At 64.9% G+C, this 18,757-nt stretch overlaps 5 protein-coding genes across 5 annotated transcripts; 4 read left to right on the top strand and 1 right to left on the bottom strand.

Moving 5' to 3' along the window:
• Positions 1–836: 836 nt before the first annotated feature.
• On the top strand, positions 837–3,302 carry PFL1_04298 (uncharacterized protein; the record flags this gene model as incomplete). Its single annotated transcript, XM_007881825.1, has 1 exon — positions 837–3,302. One exon carries the CDS (start codon positions 837–839, stop codon positions 3,300–3,302), a length of 2,466 nt encoding a protein of 821 aa, XP_007880016.1.
• A 1,903-nt stretch (positions 3,303–5,205) lies between these two features.
• PFL1_04297 (uncharacterized protein) lies at positions 5,206–6,834 on the top strand (the record flags this gene model as incomplete). The annotated part of the gene is made up of 3 exons (XM_007881824.1): positions 5,206–5,239; positions 5,492–5,890; positions 5,999–6,834. The coding sequence occupies 3 exons, from the start codon at positions 5,206–5,208 to the stop codon at positions 6,832–6,834; spliced, it is 1,269 nt and encodes a 422-aa protein (XP_007880015.1).
• Positions 6,835–8,962: 2,128 nt separating this feature from the next.
• Positions 8,963–10,589, top strand: PFL1_04296 (uncharacterized protein; the record flags this gene model as incomplete). Its single annotated transcript, XM_007881823.1, has 3 exons — positions 8,963–9,138; positions 9,231–10,362; positions 10,488–10,589. 3 exons carry the CDS (start codon positions 8,963–8,965, stop codon positions 10,587–10,589), a joined length of 1,410 nt encoding a protein of 469 aa, XP_007880014.1.
• Positions 10,590–10,696: 107 nt separating this feature from the next.
• Positions 10,697–11,854, bottom strand: PFL1_04295 (uncharacterized protein; the record flags this gene model as incomplete). The annotated part of the gene is made up of 3 exons (XM_007881822.1): positions 10,697–11,468; positions 11,576–11,615; positions 11,749–11,854. The coding sequence occupies 3 exons, from the start codon at positions 11,852–11,854 to the stop codon at positions 10,697–10,699; spliced, it is 918 nt and encodes a 305-aa protein (XP_007880013.1).
• A 3,353-nt stretch (positions 11,855–15,207) lies between these two features.
• PFL1_04294 (uncharacterized protein) lies at positions 15,208–17,628 on the top strand (the record flags this gene model as incomplete). The annotated part of the gene is made up of 7 exons (XM_007881821.1): positions 15,208–15,322; positions 15,418–15,454; positions 15,588–15,689; positions 15,784–15,825; positions 15,921–15,961; positions 16,064–16,202; positions 16,317–17,628. 7 exons carry the CDS (start codon positions 15,208–15,210, stop codon positions 17,626–17,628), a joined length of 1,788 nt encoding a protein of 595 aa, XP_007880012.1.
• Between the last annotated feature and the right edge of the window lie 1,129 nt (positions 17,629–18,757).

The raw sequence follows: 18,757 nt of genomic DNA, 5'->3' as shown, positions 1-18,757 counted from the left end.
AGGTCTGCCGCCGGTCGATCAGGGGCAAGGTTGGTTGGACCCATCTCGTTCCCTTCATCAACCTTGCCACCTGGAGCATGCTCACGAGCATTGATCCTGGCGCACCAGCGTGGCGACTACGGCGCCCGTGCCTGTGCCGATGCCCGACCCGCAGAGAGAGACTGTGCAGGTCTCAACGACGTCGAAGTGGGGTCTGCTCGCGCGCCCGTTGGCCGTGCGCGGTGCTCCCACTTTTGCCTGCCTTTGCCTTTGTCGGCGCCAAACATGACGGGCGCGCCGACGCCGGAGCATCCTTGCTGACCGAAGTGTTGCCGCCTTCCCGCCCAATCGCCACCCCCTTTTTCGCCCTCCCCCCTCCTTCCGCTTTCGGATATTCCGCGGCTGTAGTAGTCTTTCAGCCTCGGGGCTGATCCGGTCCCCAAAACCTTGGCTACGCTGCCATCCGGCGTTCGGCACCTCTCCCGACGCTCACGACTGGCTCACTGGTAGCACCGATCCCCATCTGCGTTGCAGTGCGGGCGAACCTCGGGCCTCGCTGGCCAGCGCTGTCTTCTTTCTTTTTTTATTTTTTTATTTTTTTCCTCTCCCCGTCGCCACGCCGTCCGGTCTACGGAACGCCCATCGTCGTCGTCGCACCAATCCTTTGACCGAGTTGAAGGCCAGACGAGCTCCATCGCATCGTCCCTGGTAGATCAGCACAGGCAAAGGTATCGCTGCATCGCTGCCCTGGCCTCGCACCGAGAGTCAAGCCAAGTTCTCGCCTCCCCCGGTCCGCGGCTCATCTGCCTCCGATCCTTCAGGCCGCCTGCCTAGGCCATCGCGGGGCTCGCCGGCCGATGTACGAGAATCGGCCTTCGTCACCGCGGTCCTGGAGCAACGACGGCCTACGCCAGACGACTACGGTCAGCGAACCAAGCAAATCACCCAACGGCCTCGCACAGGCAACAGACGTCGGCCACCGTCCTGAACCAGGTTCCTTGCTGGGCGTATCAAACGGCCGCCTCGACGCCAGCAGCCACACCGCCAACTCTGCCACACCCGTCGACGCGAATCCCGAGCAGACGGGCAGACCCCTTGGCACCAGCACAGGCGCCGTCCGACGGGATCCGGTTGTGCAGCTGCACAGCTACCCGGCACCCCCCTTGCACCACCAGCCGCCACAGCCTCGAGCGGACGCCCTTGCTGCATCGACCACCGACTCGAGCCGCCAGGGATCGTCTTTCCATCCGCTCACCACGTCCACCGACAGCATCCGGCACGCGGTCCCCCTCACACACCAGATCGTGTACAACGACGGCTCCTCGACCGGCTCGCGGCACCCTCAGTTGATGCCCATCTCGCAGGTGCAGCGTCCGACCATGAACGTCATCTACCAGAACCACGCCTATGGAGGCCCGAGCGCCAACGAGAACGACATGCCCTACCGCTACGGCGGCGCCGGCAGCAGTGGCGCCGGCAGCGGCAACGTCGACCTGTCCGCCACCACGGGACAGGTCGACGACGACGACGACGACGACAAGGTCCACTTCTGGCCCGTCCCGCGGCTGGTGCAGGGCCTAACTGAGGCGAGCTACCCGACCATCAACGTTTCCGATGCGCGGATCTCGGGCCTGCCCGACTTCTTCTCCTCAACCCCGGCCGGCATGGCCGGGCAGGCCCATGCGGCATCCGACCCTTACGCCGGGCAGGTGCCCGGTGCCGTTGCGGGTTCGTCGAGCTACACCTACCACACACCGTCGCCCTCGATGCAGGATCCCGGCGTCTTTGGCGCTGGCCAAGCGTCCGGCTTTGGTGGCTTGGCGGGTTCGTGGTCCACATCGTCGACGCCGACCACCGAGTACCCGACGGCGCCGTATGCGTTGCAGTCGCGCCGGCTGCTGCAGGACAACGACGACTTTGGCAGTCAGCGGTATGCGCCGCACGAGGCCGCCTACTCGGAGCGCGGCGATGACGACAGTGGCAGAAGCGCCACCAGCCACGCCGGCGCCGGCGTCGCGAACAACAACATGGGCGTGCCCGCCGATGTCACCGGCTTCTTTGACCACACCGACGCCGCCCTGTGGCCGCTGGGCCCTTCGCAGCTGGCGGCCGTTTCGCGGCCTCCGGATTTCCCGACGCAGTCGATGTTTGGCATGGCCATGCCGCTCAACGCATCGCCGGACCGGGACCGTTTCCGCAGCGGCAAGCCTGGGCCGCCATCGCTGCCGCTGCCCAAGCAGTTCAAGTGCTCGGCGTGCGACGCCATCTTTTCGCGCAACCACGACCTCAAACGGCATGCGCGGATCCACCTGGCCGTCAAGCCGTTCCCCTGCATGTTTTGCGACAAGGCCTTTAGCCGCAAGGACGCGCTCAAACGGCATGTGCTGGTCAAGGGCTGCGGCGTCGGCAACCGGAAGAACGGAGACAAACGGAAGCGCTCGCAGGCCGCCGCGGGTGCCGCTTCGGACAAGGCGCAGCCTCCGAATCCGGCGCCCCCGACGGCCTTGGAGGGCATCGAGGACGCCTCGCCCGACAGCTCGTTTGGCTCGCAGCAGCACTTTGGCGATGTCGGCGGTGTGGCGATGGAGGCGACGCCTTCGTTCGAAGAGGGTGGCCCGGGCCGCGTTGCCGCATGGCGCGAGCCGGGCAGTGGAGCCGGGCCGCCGGGTCCCTTCGACAGCGCGGGCCACCCGGCATCCTTCGGGGCCGCCGGTGAAGTCATGCTGGGCGGTGGCTTCAAGACATCGGCTCCCCAGGGCGTTGACGACGTCCGCCTGGGACGGCCGCCGTTTCCGGGCGATCCGCACATGATGGGCGGGTCCGAGCCGCGCTTCGATGGCATTCCCGGCCACGCGGCTCTGATGCAGTCCAACAGCCTGGCCAAGGCCTACCCGCCCGACATGGGTGCCTCTGGCGGCGCACCTTCGCGCAGGGCCTACGGCATGCCGGGCGCATCTGCGGGCTACGTCGACGAGCTCGCTGCCGGGGCAAGACAAGCATCCCGGCCACAGCAGTCGAACGGCTTCGCGGCTGGAGCCGACCATCGAGGTGGCATGATGATGCCGTCGTCTGACCCGCACCCGTCCGACCACGCTTTCGGCGACCCGCTCGCGCATCAGCCAGGCGAGCTGGCTACCGCAGGTCCAGGCTTCAACGGCCCGGCGTACGCACAGCAACAAGGCGAGGCCCTCGGCTACTACCACCATCAACCGCCTCCAGGCAACGGCGACGACCACCTCGCGGTCCAGAGCCATCCCGCACAGCGCGGCCCACAACCGCATCCCGGGGCGGGCGCGGGCGTCGAGTTCCGGCCGTATCCGTGACGGGGCTAGCGCGTCCAGAGTGCCAGGCGCACTCTGCCGCGCTCGCCGCTACGCCACGCTTCCAACCCGCCCAGTCGCTGCCGTTTTCCAAGCTCACCCCTGTCCTTGATACCATGCTCCGTCATTTGCCCTCGTCCCTCGTGCCTGCCCCTCCGAGCTGCCCCTCCTCGCCTCGCCTCGCCCCGGCCCATCTGTCCAGTTCCTCCGTCTGACGTTGCACCTGTCACTCGCCACTCGCCGTCGCCGTCGTCGTCCCCACCGCCTGCACTGTACCCTTACCCACATCACCAGCATGGTCCCTCGTCCTCCTTCCTCACCTCGCCCTGCCTTGCCTTGGCTGGTCCTCGACGATCCCCGGTCTTTCCTTCCCGACTCTGCTTCCCCTCCCCTGGGCTCCCTCCGTCTACCGCCATCCATCCGCGGGTGACCCATCGCCCACCTCGTCGTCATCTATCTGCATCTCGGATCGTCTCCCCCTCCCCCCGCGCCGTCCCTCTCCTCCAACCTCGTCTCTCTCTTCTCTCTCTGTCAAACGGTCTCTCTGCGCCACCTGTCTCGCTGCACTGCACATACACGAACCTGCTCCCCCCTTCCGCCCCGATCGGTCCACCAGCAGCATCCTCTTTCTGTCACCTTGTAGAACTTGCCGTCACGCGCGCGCGCCCACCGCGCAAAACGCACCACCATACACGAAGCCAGATCCCTGCCCTGGCCATGTCCACTGCCAGGCCTGCGAGCCAGTAGTCTGTGGCGCCAGATTCGAGACGAAGCCAAGAAAGAGAAGGGGGAAAAAGAAGAAAAGGGAATGAACCTTGGCAGGAAAGGCAAAAGTGATCGCTCCCAGGCTCGAACTGAGGACCTCCTCCGATAACTGGTCGTGCAGGTGGAATCCTACACGGCTTGTTAAGGAGACGCGCTGACCAACTGCGCCAAGCAACCCAACCATGTTAGTCCGCAGAAGTTAATGAATATAATCTCAACGATTTGTGGAGGACGCTTCTCAGATGACTCGGCGAGAGTTGCAGGCAAGCGGCGCGCAGCGCAAATTTTTCTTCGGCTTCGTCCGGCTGCGAAAAGGGGCCTGACCCGTTGGGCGGGGAGAAGGAGCGGTGCTGCGGCGATTGCCTCTGCCTGCCTCTCGAGACTGGCGGACCTCGTACCGTCTCGCTTAGACGCAGCACCGGAAGCGGGCAACGGGGGCGAGGGCGAGGGCGAGCTGTCCATCTGCGCCATGCGCTCCACACAAGCAAGCAAGTTGTTGACGTGCACAGGCGACCGTGGCATGGCATGGCGAGGCGAGAGAGAGAGGCAGGCAGCGAGAGGAAGGGCGGCGGGAACTTGACCGGAAGCGGTTCCAGATGCCTCCCTCGCGGCCACGGAGGTAGGCTGGCAGTCAGGCATGGCTGAGAGGCTGGGCCAGGTTAGGCAGCGTCCGGATCCGTTGCTGCCAACGGCCCTGGCAGGACCAGGCGACCTCGCTCGAGTCACCCGGCGCGGCGCGGCGCCGAGGCTGGCCCTGGCCCTGCGTGACTTTGTAGCTGGACCATGCGAGTCCGAATACAAATTCCCACTTGTGGCATCCAATTCGCTCGAGCGAGCCCATTCGAAATCCTGGCCACCCTCGGCGCCAGTTCTTCTCAAGGCAGCAAGGCGGCAGGCCAACGCGGACCGACCCGGCACTCGCCCGCTCGCCCGTCCGTCTGCCCGCTGGCCTGGGGGCGGGCGACGGGCCCGTATATCAGTCTCGACGGGGGCTCCACCTCGCCTCGCTCCCTTCCTCCTCCATCCATCTCATCCGCACCCTCGGTCTCCTACCAAGCGCTCGTCCAGCTCACCGCCAGCTACCTCGCACGCTCAATCTCCATCCTCCCCGAACCCTTTCTACCCCGCAATCGCTTTCAAAATGCCCGGAAAGGTGCTCCTCGCCTATTCTGGAGGTCTTGGCAAGTAGTCCGGCAATCATCCTCGACCCCCGCGGCGTCGTGCATCCGCTGCACGACCGGCAGGCGCTGACCTTGGTTCTTCTCGCTCCTCGCCCTCTCCTCCACACCCCCGCCCTGCTCTCTCCGCACCGTCTGCTTGACTTTGCCTCCGCCGCCGCCGCCGCCGCCGCCGTCGCTGCTGCTGCTCGGGTCCATGCTCCCTCTCGCTCTGGCTCTGCCCTGGCTCGCCCCTCCCCGACCCAACAGACACCTCCACCATCCTCGCATGGCTCATCGACGAGGGCTACGATGTCATTGCCTTCATGGCCGACGTCGGCCAGGAGGAGGACTTTGAGGCTGCCCGCTCCAAGGCGCTCAAGTGCGGCGCAAAGGACTTCATCCTCGCCGACCTCAAGCGCGAGTTTATCGAGGAGCTCATCTTCCCCGCCGTCCAGGCAAACGCCATCTACGAGGACGTCTACCTCCTTGGCACCTCGCTCGCCCGCCCTGTCATCGCCCGCGGCATGATCGAGGCCGCCGAGCAGACCGGCTGCGAGTACGTCTCCCACGGCTGCACCGGAAAGGGCAACGACCAGGTCCGCTTCGAGCTCGCCTTCTACGGCCTCAAGCCCGACATCAAGGTCATCGCCCCGTGGCGTAACCCCGGTGAGTTTGGCACACACTGGCGCCGAGAGGGCGTGTGACGGTGTCCTCGGATCGACTGTCGGCTGACGCTCGTGGTGCTACATCCCTGGCACACCCCCTCTCGCGCAGAGTTCTACAACCGCTTCGCCGGCCGCAGCGCGCTGCTCGAGTACGCCGAGTCCAAGGGCATCCCCGTCACGCAGACCAAGGCCAAGCCGTGGTCGACCGACGAGAACCTGTTCCACATCTCGTACGAGGCCGGCATCCTCGAGGACCCCAACACGACGCCGCCCAACGACATGTGGAAGCTGACAAAGAGCCCGCAGGAGGCGCCCGACACGCCCGAGAAGATTGTCATCGAGTTCACCAAGGGCATCCCCACCAAGGTGTCGGTGGGCTCGACGGGCAAGGAGCACACGGACCCCGTCGACGTCTTTCTCACGCTCAACGCCCTGGCGCGCGCCCACGGCATCGGCCGCATCGACATTGTCGAGAACCGCTTCATTGGCGTCAAGTCGCGCGGCTGCTACGAGTCGCCCGGCGCCACGATCCTGCGCGCGGCGCACCTCGACCTCGAGGGCCTGACGCTCGACCGCGAGGTGCGACGCACGCGCGACCAGCTCATCACGACCAAGTTCTCTGAACAGCTCTACTACGGCTTCTTCTTCTCGCCCGAGTGCGAGTTTGTGCGCTCGTGCATCCCGGCGTCGCAGAAGACGGTCAACGGCCAGGTCAAGCTGGCGCTCTACAAGGGCAACGTCATCGTCGAGGGCCGCTCGAGCCAGGAGCTGCTGTACGACGAAAAGTTCACCAGCATGGACGAGCAGGGCGGCTTCGACTCGGCGGCCACGTCGGGCTTCATCACGGTCCAGGCCATCCGCCTCAGGCGGTACGGCCTTGGCCTCCAGGAGCGCGGCCAGGCCGGGAGCGACCGCAAGACGGCGTATGCCATCCGACCCAACTGAGCCAGTCAGTCGGTCGGTTGCGCCGTTGTCCACGTAGCGCTCTTGTCGTTTGTTGTAAATAAGTAGAAGAGGACGCCCCATCTGTCGAGGGAATGACGACGGTCCAGATCCCCAGCCTGTCCTCGCCGCGACGGCTCCGCCCCCGTCGTCGCTCGGTCAGATGGCCGGATGCTGCCCGCCCTGGCCCGATTTGAGCTTTTTTTGGAGGCTGAGATCGGGGATCGGCCATCGTGTCCTCGGGACTAGGAAGAGCGGCCGGGAGAGAGGCGCAAGATTGCCGACAGACGGCGAAAAGCGGAGGCGGCGGCGGCGGCAGAGGCGCGGCGGCGTCGGTGTGCGAAAGCCGAAGATCAAGCAGGCAGGCGGAGCACCGGAGAATATGTATGCAGCTGCGGGGCGCGGGGTGCCGGGATGCCAGGCGGAGCGGGGCGCGGGGGGGGGAGTGCGGAGAATGCAAAGCGGTACGGCTCCGCCTGTCTTCCTGGCTCAGCTGACGGCAGGCTACGGTAGGCTGCGGCGAGTACTGTAGGTGGCCGTCATGGTCGTCTGGTAGGGGATCGGTGGTTGCCGTGCCGCTCGCTGTACAGCATAAACGGACGATGCGGGCTGCCTGCACAAGACCTGATGTAGCATGTCCCCGTCTACGCTCTGCGCTTCCCACTTTCGCCGTCGGATCTATATGGATCGCAGTCTTAAGTGGCTGTAACCTTCTGTTCCTCCGCTCCGACGATGCCAGGACGGATTTCTTCGTTCTATAAGCTGACCAAGATCAAAGACGGCGTGGCGGCGTGGGGAAAACGAGATGGCGAGCCAAGGAGGGCAGGGCGGGCAGCGCGGGATGGGGAAATCACCGGTCCACTTCCGCGGACACCAACGAGGTGGGGCTGAGGGGGACAAGGAGGAGCGGCAGGGCACTCTTCCCGTTAGGCGAGGTTCGGCCGGGCGTCTGTCGGTCGGGGTGGAAGAGGTCGCGTGTGGCGGACAAGCTGCGACATGACCGCGGTGTCGTCGTCGGACGGCATAGGGATCCACGGATATCCTCTTCGGCGACTCCAGTACGACCAGGCCGACAAGGACGCAAGATTCGTGCAGGGCGGGATGGATCCCTTCCACCGGTACGGCCCCGCATATCCGCCCCGCCTGCTGGCGGATGATGGCAGGCGGTCCACGTCGATCTGCGCCAAGAGCAGCCAGGGATGGGTACTTGGCGGTGGCAGTCCAAGGACAGACGAGCGCTCACGGCACCGGGTGAGCACCTACCATCCTACCATGCCACCACACCGTGCCACCACGCCGTACCATCGAGTGCCATGCCCTGCCTAGCTCGGGCAGGCAACGTCCACGCGACCTCTAGCCGAATCTTGTGCGTTCCTCAACCCACCGTCCAGAGCAGCACTCACCAGCTACAGCGTACCGGAGTCCATTCTTCCTTCCTCGAGAAAGATTGCCGGGGATGAAGTGGTGCCGGTGCCGGTGTGCTGTATCCCATCGCCCTGCCCTCAACGCACCATACAGTACCCGACACAAGCGGTGAACGAGCGGCGAGGTGACCGACGCCTCGATGCACGATAGGCTTCGGCTACCACTGTAGACGAGGCGGCCCTGAACTAGAGTCTGACCTAGTCCAGCATGGCATCGGTGATCTTTGACGTCTGGCAGGTACGGTACCTGTACCTTTGTATTCGCAACATGACCGTGTTTGTTCGGTGCCCCACACGGCCAGGCCTGCCGACACCGCTCCTCTCTTGTTGTCGTCGAGCGGCACGGAGAGACCTTCCCCGGTACTGAAGGAGTCCTGTCAGCCGGCGCTACTTTAGGCCCTCCATCTCCCCCCCTCGCAGCCGCACAGCTTACAGTATACGGTGCGGTGTAGCAAGGAAGAGCAAGAGACGAGTCTGAGCGGCTCATCTCCGCTCGGTCCTTGCTCCCGCAGAAGCAGCAGGCCACACGACGAGGAGCCGCAGCGGGAAAAGCCGACGTTGCCACCGTCTCGACGACGGGAACAAGATCCCTATAAAGACCACCTACCCGCCCGCTTCTCACCCCATCGTCGTCGAATCCGTATCCCGCTCACCCCCCACCCTCCCCCTTCCCGAACTTCAGCCCCCTTGCTTGCCCACGGGACGAGATGAAGTTCCTCGCCGTCCTGAGCCTGCTCTTTTCGACGGCCATCGTGGCCCTCGCCCTCCCCTCGACGCCTGACAAGAGGGCCGCCGCCTCTTCGTGGCCCCACGGTCCCTTTTCCACCCGCGGCGGCGACATTGTCAATGCCAATGGCCAGAAGGTCATCTTTGCCGGTACAAAGTGAGTTGCCCTTCGCCGACCGGCCTGGTGTTGAGGCTTCCCTTCTGACACTTGTCCCTCCTGGTCCTCCTCCCGGTGCCACCTGCGCGCAGCTGGCCCATGTCGGGCGAGTCGATGCTGCCCGAGGGCCTCGAGTACCAGCCGCTGAGCGCCATCGTGGGCCGCCTCAAGGAGGCCGGCTTCAATTTCGTGCGCCACACGTACGCCATCCAGATGATTGACGAGATCTACGCCAACAACGGGCGCGACGTGACGCTGCGCGACACCATGGTCCACGCCCTGGGCGAGGCCAACGGCACGCGCGTCACCAACGACATCATCAAGCACAACCCGCAGTGGACGGCCCAGACGACGCGGCTCCAGATCCTGGCCGACGTCGCCAAGGCCGAGGCGCAGGCGGGCATCCTGATGCACCTCGACAACCACATCTCGGTCGCACAGTGGTGCTGCGGCGCCACCGACGGCAACGGCTGGTTCGGCGACCGCGACTTCGACGTGGCAAAGTGGCACCGCGGCCTGCAGTACATGGCCAAGTGGGCAAAGGGCCACGCCAACGTCCAGACCATCTCGCTGCGCAACGAGCTGCGGAAGAGCAAGCTCGACGACAGCCTCGAGTACAGCTGGGTCAACTGGTGGAACCACGTCCGCGAGGCCGCCGAGCTCGTCCACGCCGCCAACCCGGACCTCGTCATCACCCTCAGCGGCCTCGACTACGACATCGACCTCTCGGCCGTCACGACCCAGGCCGACCTCCGCACCGCCCCCTCGACCGACTCGGCCCTCATGAAGCCCAAGACGACGTCGTCCAAGCCCGTCATCGCCGACATCAAGTCGACCAGCTTCGGCAAGGCCAACAAGGCCGTCCTCGAGCTGCACGCATACAAGCAGAGCGACTTCTACTCCGAGAACGGCCACCTCAACGACTGCCCGCTCCTCGAGGCCGCCTTCTACCGCTTCGGCTTCAACGCCGTTGGCATGAGCCCGCCCGCCGCCTGCCGCTCCGACAAGTGGGAGGAGCCCTACGGCTGCCCTAGGCCCAAGATCAACCTCCCCGTCCTCCTCACCGAGTTTGGCGACGCCATCGACTCCAACTACAAGTCCGTCACCCTGCAAAAGTGCCTCCGCGACTGGACCACCAAGAACAAGATCGGCTGGGCCCAGTGGTCGCTCGCCGGCAGCTACCGCATCCGCGAGGGCAAGCAGCAGTTCGAGGACACCTGGGGCGTGAGTGCCGGCGGCCGCCGCCATAGACATTCCACGCAACGGGCCGACGACGACGACGACGACAAGTTGCTGACCTCGAATCCCCGTGTCTCCCCTTTTGCATGTCCCGCATCCCCGCTGTGCAGCTCACCACCAAGGACTGGTCGGCATGGAGGTCGACCGACGCCATGGAGAACTTCTTCAAGCCCTGGGTCAGGGACATGGGCAGGACCAATCTCGAGCTCTGAGATCCGTGATCTGCCCGCGCCGTCTTCGCCGCGCGTCCTTGCTCCGTCACCGACGGCGGTGACCTCTATAGATGCCGCGGAAGCAATCCCAAACGCCGTGCCCGTGTTCAGGGATCACTATCCAGCCCGAGAGCCTTGGGCAGGAGCTCTTCGACTGGCCCTTGGAAGTGCCAGTCTGCGAGGCCGCCGTCGTTGCGCTCGTCGATGTTGAAGACGGCCACCCTGCCGCCGCCCCTGCCCTGGCCCACCGATCGATTCCGCTTGACCTGCTGTGCGAACCCGGCGGCCGGGTAGACGGTTGACGAGGTGCCGAGGACCAGGATGAGGTCGCAGCCCTCGAGGATCGCTTCGAGCTGGTCGAGCTGGGGGATCGACTCTCCAAACCAGACGACGCCCGGTCGAAGCAGACCGTCGCACGTGCCGGCCCCGTTGGGCTGTCGGCACCTGGGCAGGTCGTGGAGCGGGATGTCGCGGTAGGTCTGGGAGAGGTCCTCGCTGCCCGCGAGGGCGGGTGCGATGGGGTTGTCGTAGTTCATCTCCGAGTGCCGGCAGCGCGTGCAGATCGTCTTGAAGATGTTGCCGTGCATTTCGAGGACGTTGGCGCTCGCCGCCGGGGGGGAGGCCGCCGGTGTGCCAGTCACCTCGGCCATGGCTCGCCCAGAGAGGCCATCGACGTTTTGGGTGATGAGGTGGAACGACTCGGCCTTGGGCATGATCCGTTGCCGGAGCGAAGGCGTCGAGGAAGAGGAGCCGTCGTCGCCTGAGGCGAGCAGCTTGGCCAGGGCCATGTGTGCAGGGTTCGGCTTGGCGGCGAGGCAGACGGTCCGGCGGTAGTGGTAGAACTGCCAGACCTTTGACGGGTCGCGTTGAAACGCCTCGCTGGATCGATGAAGGCGGCAAGGCAGGGGTGGTAGAGAATGTGCTTCAGCGTCGAGCTGCTGCAAGATGCTGCCCTGGCTACTACGGCGGAAGCAAGGCGTTCTCACGGCGTGGCGAGTGACAGGGCATCGTGCTGCCTCCAGAGCCCTGATGGAGCATGGACGGGCCATGGAGCAAATTGCAAGGTGCGCAGGCGATCAGCGAAACTCCATTCTTCCCTGACATCGAATCGAACGAAGCAGAGAGAAAGGAGAGGGAACCCTCCCGCCAGACACTCAACCGCCTGCGCCTCGAAAAGTGGGGATGCCACTGGCGGCGCTCAGTCCGGCTCCGGCCAAGGCGACGGGCCGCTTGGCCTCGTGAAGCGCCGTCTGGAACCAAATCATGACGGCAGGGCAATATATTGAGATCGGCGATGGGGCGATCCGTGTGTGTCGAGATGTCCGCGGGACGAGGACACCAGCGTGACGTTGCTCGTTCGGGCGCGCAAGTTGGTGGCCGTCGGCGAAGCCGAGATACACGAGACGGCAGAGGCGGCGGGATAGGCGGAGCGGTCCGATGGCAACCAAGGTTACCCTTGAACTTCGGCCCGAGCCAGAGGTAGGCAGTAGAGGGACTACAAGCTGCCACCTGCTTGCTTGGCTCTGTGAGCGCCGGGGCGATGCCGAAGACAAGGTGCCGGGGGCGATGTCGTCGTCGCCGCTGCTGCCAAGAACCAACGAGCAGAGGTCGGGCCGATGGCGTGGGTCTGCGGAATCGCCGTCCGGGTTCGTCGACCAGAGAGCGGCCAAGGTAGGGTGGTATCGAATGGAGACGGGGCAGCGTGCCAGCAAGCGAGCGAGCGAGCGATCGAAGGCAAGTTGTCGTGGTTGGAAGGATGGCTTGCAGCGCAGCCCGCTTGACAACCTGGCTGGCTGGCTGGCTGGGCCGCCTGCCATCGAGAAAGCATGAGGGGAGCCCCAGTCGATGTGGAGGACGGGCGACGGCCCGCTTCCGCTTCCGCGCTGCAGGTTGGTGGTGGTGGCTTGGCAGCGGCGTGGCAGCAGGCCTGCCTGCCCTGCAGTCAAAAAGCCCCCGCCTGGCTGTCACACGCACACGCACGCCACGCAACCCCGACCTCCCTGCCTCTTCCTGCCTCTGCCTGCCTACCTGCCTGCCTACCTGCCCGTGCCCTGTTGGTGGCCCCGCCTCTGGCCATACACGGCCGATTCCGTCCCATCTCGAGGCGGACGATGGCGATAGTCGACGACAAGGAAGCACGAAGGGGGTGGCGAGAGGTAACGAAGCAGGCAGGTGAAGGGCACAGGCAGGCACCGACACCACCACAGGGACCCACGCCAGCAAGCACGTAGCACGCACGTCTGCGCGGCCAGGTCGAGCCCCTGCCCCGCCTGCCTACCTGCCGTGTAGGCCTACATACGTGCTGCAACCCCCTGCTTCGGCCCGGCCTGGACTCTCGGGGTGCTTCCGACGAAGCTCTCTCCATTTCGCTGCGGCGCTTGTCGGGTCGAGGGAAGGAGGGCCAGGTAGGCAGGGGGTGTCGGGCGGAGAAGCCGGTGCAGGTGGCTGCGCTGTCGTTGGTTAGCTCTCCGCTGCCCGCTGCCGCCGGCCGTGGAAGGCTCTCGAGCGTGCCTCTGGCCCTGGCTCGGTTGTGGCCTCCGGACGAGGCCGTCTACCCGCCGTGCCACAAGCTACGCCGATTTGCACGACCAATGGTGCGCGGGGCTTCTGAAACGACGGCAAGCTACATACATACCTCCTGGCTGTGGGCCTAGAGGACGGTCGCCGTCCGAAGGCTCAACGGCATGACGGAAGGCGAGCATTCGGCCGCTCGCCGCGACGGGCGAGCGATCCGACGAGGTGTAGGTCCACCTGGTGGCCGCCCTAGCTGCTTGATACGCTCTCACGCAGGCGCCGACGACCAGCAAGCAGGCGCACCATACATCCACCTGCCTGCCTGCCTGCCTGCTTGAGCATGCGTCGAGGTGCTGGGCCGCTAGCTTTGCAGTGCCCCTTAGCTGCGACTGCTTGCACGCCTGGCCTTGCGGCGCCGCTCAAACTCTGGTTGCAGCTGCCAACAACGAACCACGCACGCGTGCATGGAGCCACCTGTCATGCCCCTTCGGAACGGAGCGGCGCCACTTGCTGCCGAGCGAGGGCCGCCGCCGTCTGCCTGCCTGCCCGCCTGCCCTTCTTGCCTGCTCTCTTGCGTCGAGGCATTCAAGCGTCCGTTGACCCACGGGCTCCAAGCCACCTACACGGGACAATTCTCGAGCCCTCGCGCTTCTACGACGATGGTCGATTCGAGGCGGAAACCTACCGCCCGCTCGTTGGCCTATCCCTCCGACAACGTGCAAACGATGGCGCCCTTTCTCGATCGAGGCAAAGACGACATCGACGAGCGACGGGTATGCACTCACCGCCCCTCTTTCTTGCTGGCAAGCTGCTGCGCGACGCTGCAGCTTCGGGATCGTCTTCCACCGCGACACAGACGCACACTGCCAGGACCGGCAGATGCAGGCCCGGCAGAGCGAACAGACTACCCCGGCAACCTAGTCCAGCCTCAGCTGCGACGTCTGCGTACCAAAGCCGAGGCGGCGGCTTCCTGAGCGGACTGCATGCAGCGGATACGGCGCTGGTGGCCCACGAGGGTGGCGCTGCCTGCACGCTCGCTCGCTGCCACCGTACGTGCGAATGCAGGGGATGCCCTGTCAACGCCATGCCAGAGTGCCGAATCCGTTCTCCCGGAAGCAACCGCAACCGACTGCGACACCGGCAGAAGGTATACGGCTGCCGCGAGGAACCAGGCTAGGGGTTCAACAGAAGCAAGAAGCACCGGAAACGCTCACCATGCACGCACGCACGCCGCCCGTTGTACCCTATCACGCCCACAGCTCCTCCTTGCGCTTCTTTGCCGTGAGAGAGCGGGAACGCACCCCCGACCACCTTGCCCCTGTGTGGTTCAATACGGTGCAAGGCGTTCAAGCTAAGCAGCTGGTATGAGCCAGGTCGGCCTGCGATGTCACGGCAAGGCAGCAGCAAAAGACGGCCCAAAAGCCACCTCCCACCAGCACGGATCGCTGCCACCTCGACGTCTGGCGTTCAATGTTGCATGCCACCCGACGCCTCTCCTTCTCACGCCAGGCCAGGCAGGCACATGAAAGAAACTGTCGCCGCAACCAAGGTGCCACGTTGACCAACTTCGCCCCCCGGATACCAGGCAGGCAGAGCTAGCTGCTCTGGCTGCATCAGAGTGGCAGACGAGTCGAGCACTTCCTATCGGTCCTGTTGCGGAAGCGCCTCGTACCTGAGCTCGCCGGGATGCTGCAGGGATGCTTCGAGGTCGGACTTCAGCCCCAGGCCGCCACGCCAATGATGCCGAAGTTGAGCATGGCCCAGGGCGGGACCGCCCCTGGGGCAAGACACACCGCAAGACTCAAGGCTCTGTCCATCCTTCTGCTTGGCTTGCCATTACTATAAAGAGGCAGGCCTCTTCTGCCATGACGGTTCGTTCCGCCCTACCATCCCGATCCATCCTCCCCTCTGGCCCGCCCTGTTGTTCCCTTCCATCTTCGGTCCCTGTTGAACGCTCCTCCGGCATCCAAGTCCCATCTGGACAAGCTCGTGCAGCCTCTTCCACCTCATCAAAGCCGCGCTCGCTGCGGCCGACGGCCTCGTCCACTCTTCACTCGTTCATCGCCTTCGGTGTGTCCGCACGCCAATCGGTCTGCCCACCGCCATGTTTGAGGTCCTCATCGGCAGGGACGCTGCCGCCGACGCAGCAGCGGAAGCGGCGGCAGCCATGGCGGCATACCAGGGCGCCGTCGCCTACGCCATCGCCTTCATCATCCTCTGTAAGCACCACGTCACTGTCGGGGCCTTTGATGCGCTCACCCGCGCTGACCGCACGCGACGCGTACTTGGCCTATCCCATCTCGACGTCTTCCAGATCTCACCTTGACCTTGTCGGTCATCTCTCTGATTGCGTGGGTATCGACGGTCCTAGACGAGAAGGAGAGCAAAGGCGACTCGAAAGGTCTGCTGCGATCGCCGTCCGCTGATCGCCGTCAACGTATGCCTCGCCCTCTTTCGCTTGCGCCCGCCTCGCTCCACCTGCAGCTTCATGGGCTTCATCGCCTCGCCCCGCATCCGACGCTCGCCCATCTTTGCCATCCTCCTGGTGGCATCCCTCCTCTGCATCGCCGCCGCCGCTGTCAACATGTGAGTTTCTCGACAGCGGCAGCTCATACAAGTTGGAGCCTTGCTGACGCCGTGCCTGCTGCGTCGCTCTCCTTTCTTGCGCACCCACTTGCAGCTCCCAGAATCGCGACCTTGTCGTCAAGCCAGAGAGCGGCATGTGAGTCAGGCACCTGGGATCGCGACGATCTGGGCGGCAGCAGAGGTTGACCTCGAGCCGACCTTCTGCCCTTCTGTCATTTCGACGACGCGTAGTGATCGCATCCGCTACACGACCCTGATCACGCTCTCGATGGGTGAGTGAGCCTTGAATCGACGCCTTGACCTCGTGCGAGGTCGGAGTGCGCATCCATTGACGTTCTGTGCCGCTGGCCTGCATCGCTTTCTGCCGCCCGCAGTGATCCCGTTCCTCTGCGACTTCACCCTGATCCTGAGGATCTTGGCCTTTTACCCGCGCGGTTCGGCTCCGCGCTGGAAGCCGGCGCTGATCATCGCCTACCCCGTCCTGTCCAAGATCGTCCGGATGGTCTTCATCGTGTGAGCACGCCGCAGCGTCGAAGATCGGACGCGTTGCTGGTTGATGGTCGTTGAGGCCCGTCTGACACCCTCTCAACGCCGCAACTTGCCCCTCGCCTTTCCCGCCTCCGGCAGCCTCTACATCCACTTTTGCTGGCAGGCGACTGACAACGCCCCGGACATGAACAGCATCATCTACCGCGTCAACCAGGTGCAGTACGCCGTGGTCGAGTGGGCGGTGATGCTGTCCGACCAGCTGTACTGCACCATCTTCCTCCTCTACAAGCTCTACGGACTCGGCTGGGGATGGGGTGACGAGAAGCACATCAGCGGCTCGCTGCTCTCGACGCTTCGCACCATCATGTACAGCGCCCTGGCGTCTTTCGCCATCCCGTCCTTCTTCCTCATCGCGCTCATCACGATGCAGGTGAGCCACTACCGCCCGGACATTGAGGGCTACGTCTTCGCCACCACAATCCACCTCCACGTCGCCTGCGCCGCCTTTGCGTGCCTCTGGCCGGCGATCCGATCCGACCGCCAGTCCAAGCACCGCGCCACCACGGGCCACCACCACTCGTCGGCCTGCAACCAGTTCCATAGCTGCCCCACGTGCGGCATCGAGGTCGACTACGAGGTCAGCAAGGGCGGCACCAGCGGCATGATGAGCCAGCACAAGCACCTCACGCGCCAGAGCCTGAGGAAGAGCGCCTCGGTCACGACGTCGGGCGAGGACCTGCTCGACGCCGACCAGCCCCCGTTCCTCAGCTACGGCCGCGGACGCTCCGGCAGCGTCCTCTCGACGCGCAAGCTGCCGCCCTACGCTCCCGGGGTCAGGTCGAGCCCCAGGAAGGTCGACGAGGAGGCCGCCTTTGAGATGACGCCGCAGCAGGCCATGTCGCCGTCGCTCGAGCAGGAACAGCAGCAGGAGCTGCAGCGCGAGCAGAGGCAGGCGCAGGCGCAGGACATGGAACACCCGGCGGCGGCGCGCAGCTCGACTGGCGACAACGGCGCCGTCTTTGTCGTCGGACACGACGATGCCGAGGCGGCTGCGGGTGCCACGGTGCCAACTCAGACCGATGAGGCGGACGGTGACGTCGGTGGCGACCTCGGCGCCAACGGCAGCACGAGGGCCGCGATCCAGAACCGCGCCACGTCGAGCGACAACACGCGCACCCCGTCGAGCCCGGAGATGGCCCACGCACGCACCGCCAAGTCGGGCTCGGCCAACCTCGAGGGCCAGAGGATGTGGCATGGCCGCAACAACTCGCTCAAGGACGGCCCCAGCGTCGGCGAGGCCGAATCGAGCAACCGTGCTGCGCTCGCGCCTCCGGCCCGCCAGGGCTTCTCGTCGACCGTGCGCAACGGCTTCAAGAGCCGCGGTGGCAACGCCGTCGACCTCAGCGGCATCCTGATCGTCACGACCGAGGAGCAGTGGAGCAGCAAGTAGCCGTCCCTGGCATCCTCGACATCGCTCGATCGCCTGCCGACGTACGACTGACGTCCGTCGTCGACAAATGCCGACAGCCGGGGCGACAGCAGCAGCATCGTCTCCATACCACCGAGCAACCAGTCTCAAAAGCATCGCATCCCTCTCAGTCAATCGAGTAAACCAGTCAGCAACCAGCGGCACCCATCATCGGTCTGCGCCACCGTTCCCGTCCCCGTTCCCACCGGATCCATCTCTACCCTGTACTTGGCACCTTCTCACCTCGTTCCCGTCATACCACCGCGTCACCGTATTCGCCAGCAAGCTTTCTTTCCCCCTTTGGCCCAGTCGTTCGTCTTCGTCTTCTTCCCCACCCTGACCCCTCTACAGTCGTAGTACCTATCTCGTACCGTACCACGGCGGACGCTACCCAACCTACTGCGGCAGCGTAGGTGGGTAGGTGGGTGTCGGCCACGTCATACCGTACGTAGAAGCACCCCCACCGGTCCGCCGGCTACGTCGTCCGGCGTCCTACGCTCCTTTTCCTTCCGGCCGAGCCTCGATCAGCCAGACAGCACATCCATATCGGTACCGTAAGAGTACAGCACAGCACCGTACCAACCAAAACCTCTAGCGTCTTTTTCTGGGGGTGGCGAGCAAGTCCGTGGAGATGGCGGGTTTTGATGGAAGTCCGATAAGGAGAGAGGAGGGTGATGCCGTGGTCCATCTGCTGCCGTTCCCTGTAACATGCCAATACCCTCGGCTGAGCCGTTGCAGGTAGGTAGGAAGGCAGGCAGGCGTGATTGAGTCCCCGACACTACTCTGGCCGGTCCAGACCAAGGCACTAGGGGCACATATATTGATTATCACACGCCCGGGGCATGGGGGAGGGGGGGGGATGGGTGCGCATCAACGGCGCTAGCGGTACATGGGCGCCAGAGGAAGGCGGGGGCGCGGGTGATGGGACTGCTCGCTCACCAGTTAGGGGACGCGGGAGGACGGCCCCCGCTTCCGCGTCCGGTGATGCCGTCATGTTTGGATGGGTACCCACAAACCGGATATGTATCACATGGCGCTGCGCCCAACACCCGTACTGTATGTTACATGCCCTGGCCTGGCCTGCCTTCTTTTGATTCGATCCGCCCGCCCC

The sequence above is a fragment of the Pseudozyma flocculosa genome (assembly GCF_000417875.1).
Source record: "Pseudozyma flocculosa PF-1 unplaced genomic scaffold scaffold00014, whole genome shotgun sequence".
In the NCBI taxonomy this organism is placed as follows: Eukaryota; Fungi; Basidiomycota; class Ustilaginomycetes; order Ustilaginales; family Ustilaginaceae; genus Pseudozyma; species Pseudozyma flocculosa.
This window is presented reverse-complemented; position numbering and strand designations above follow the sequence as displayed.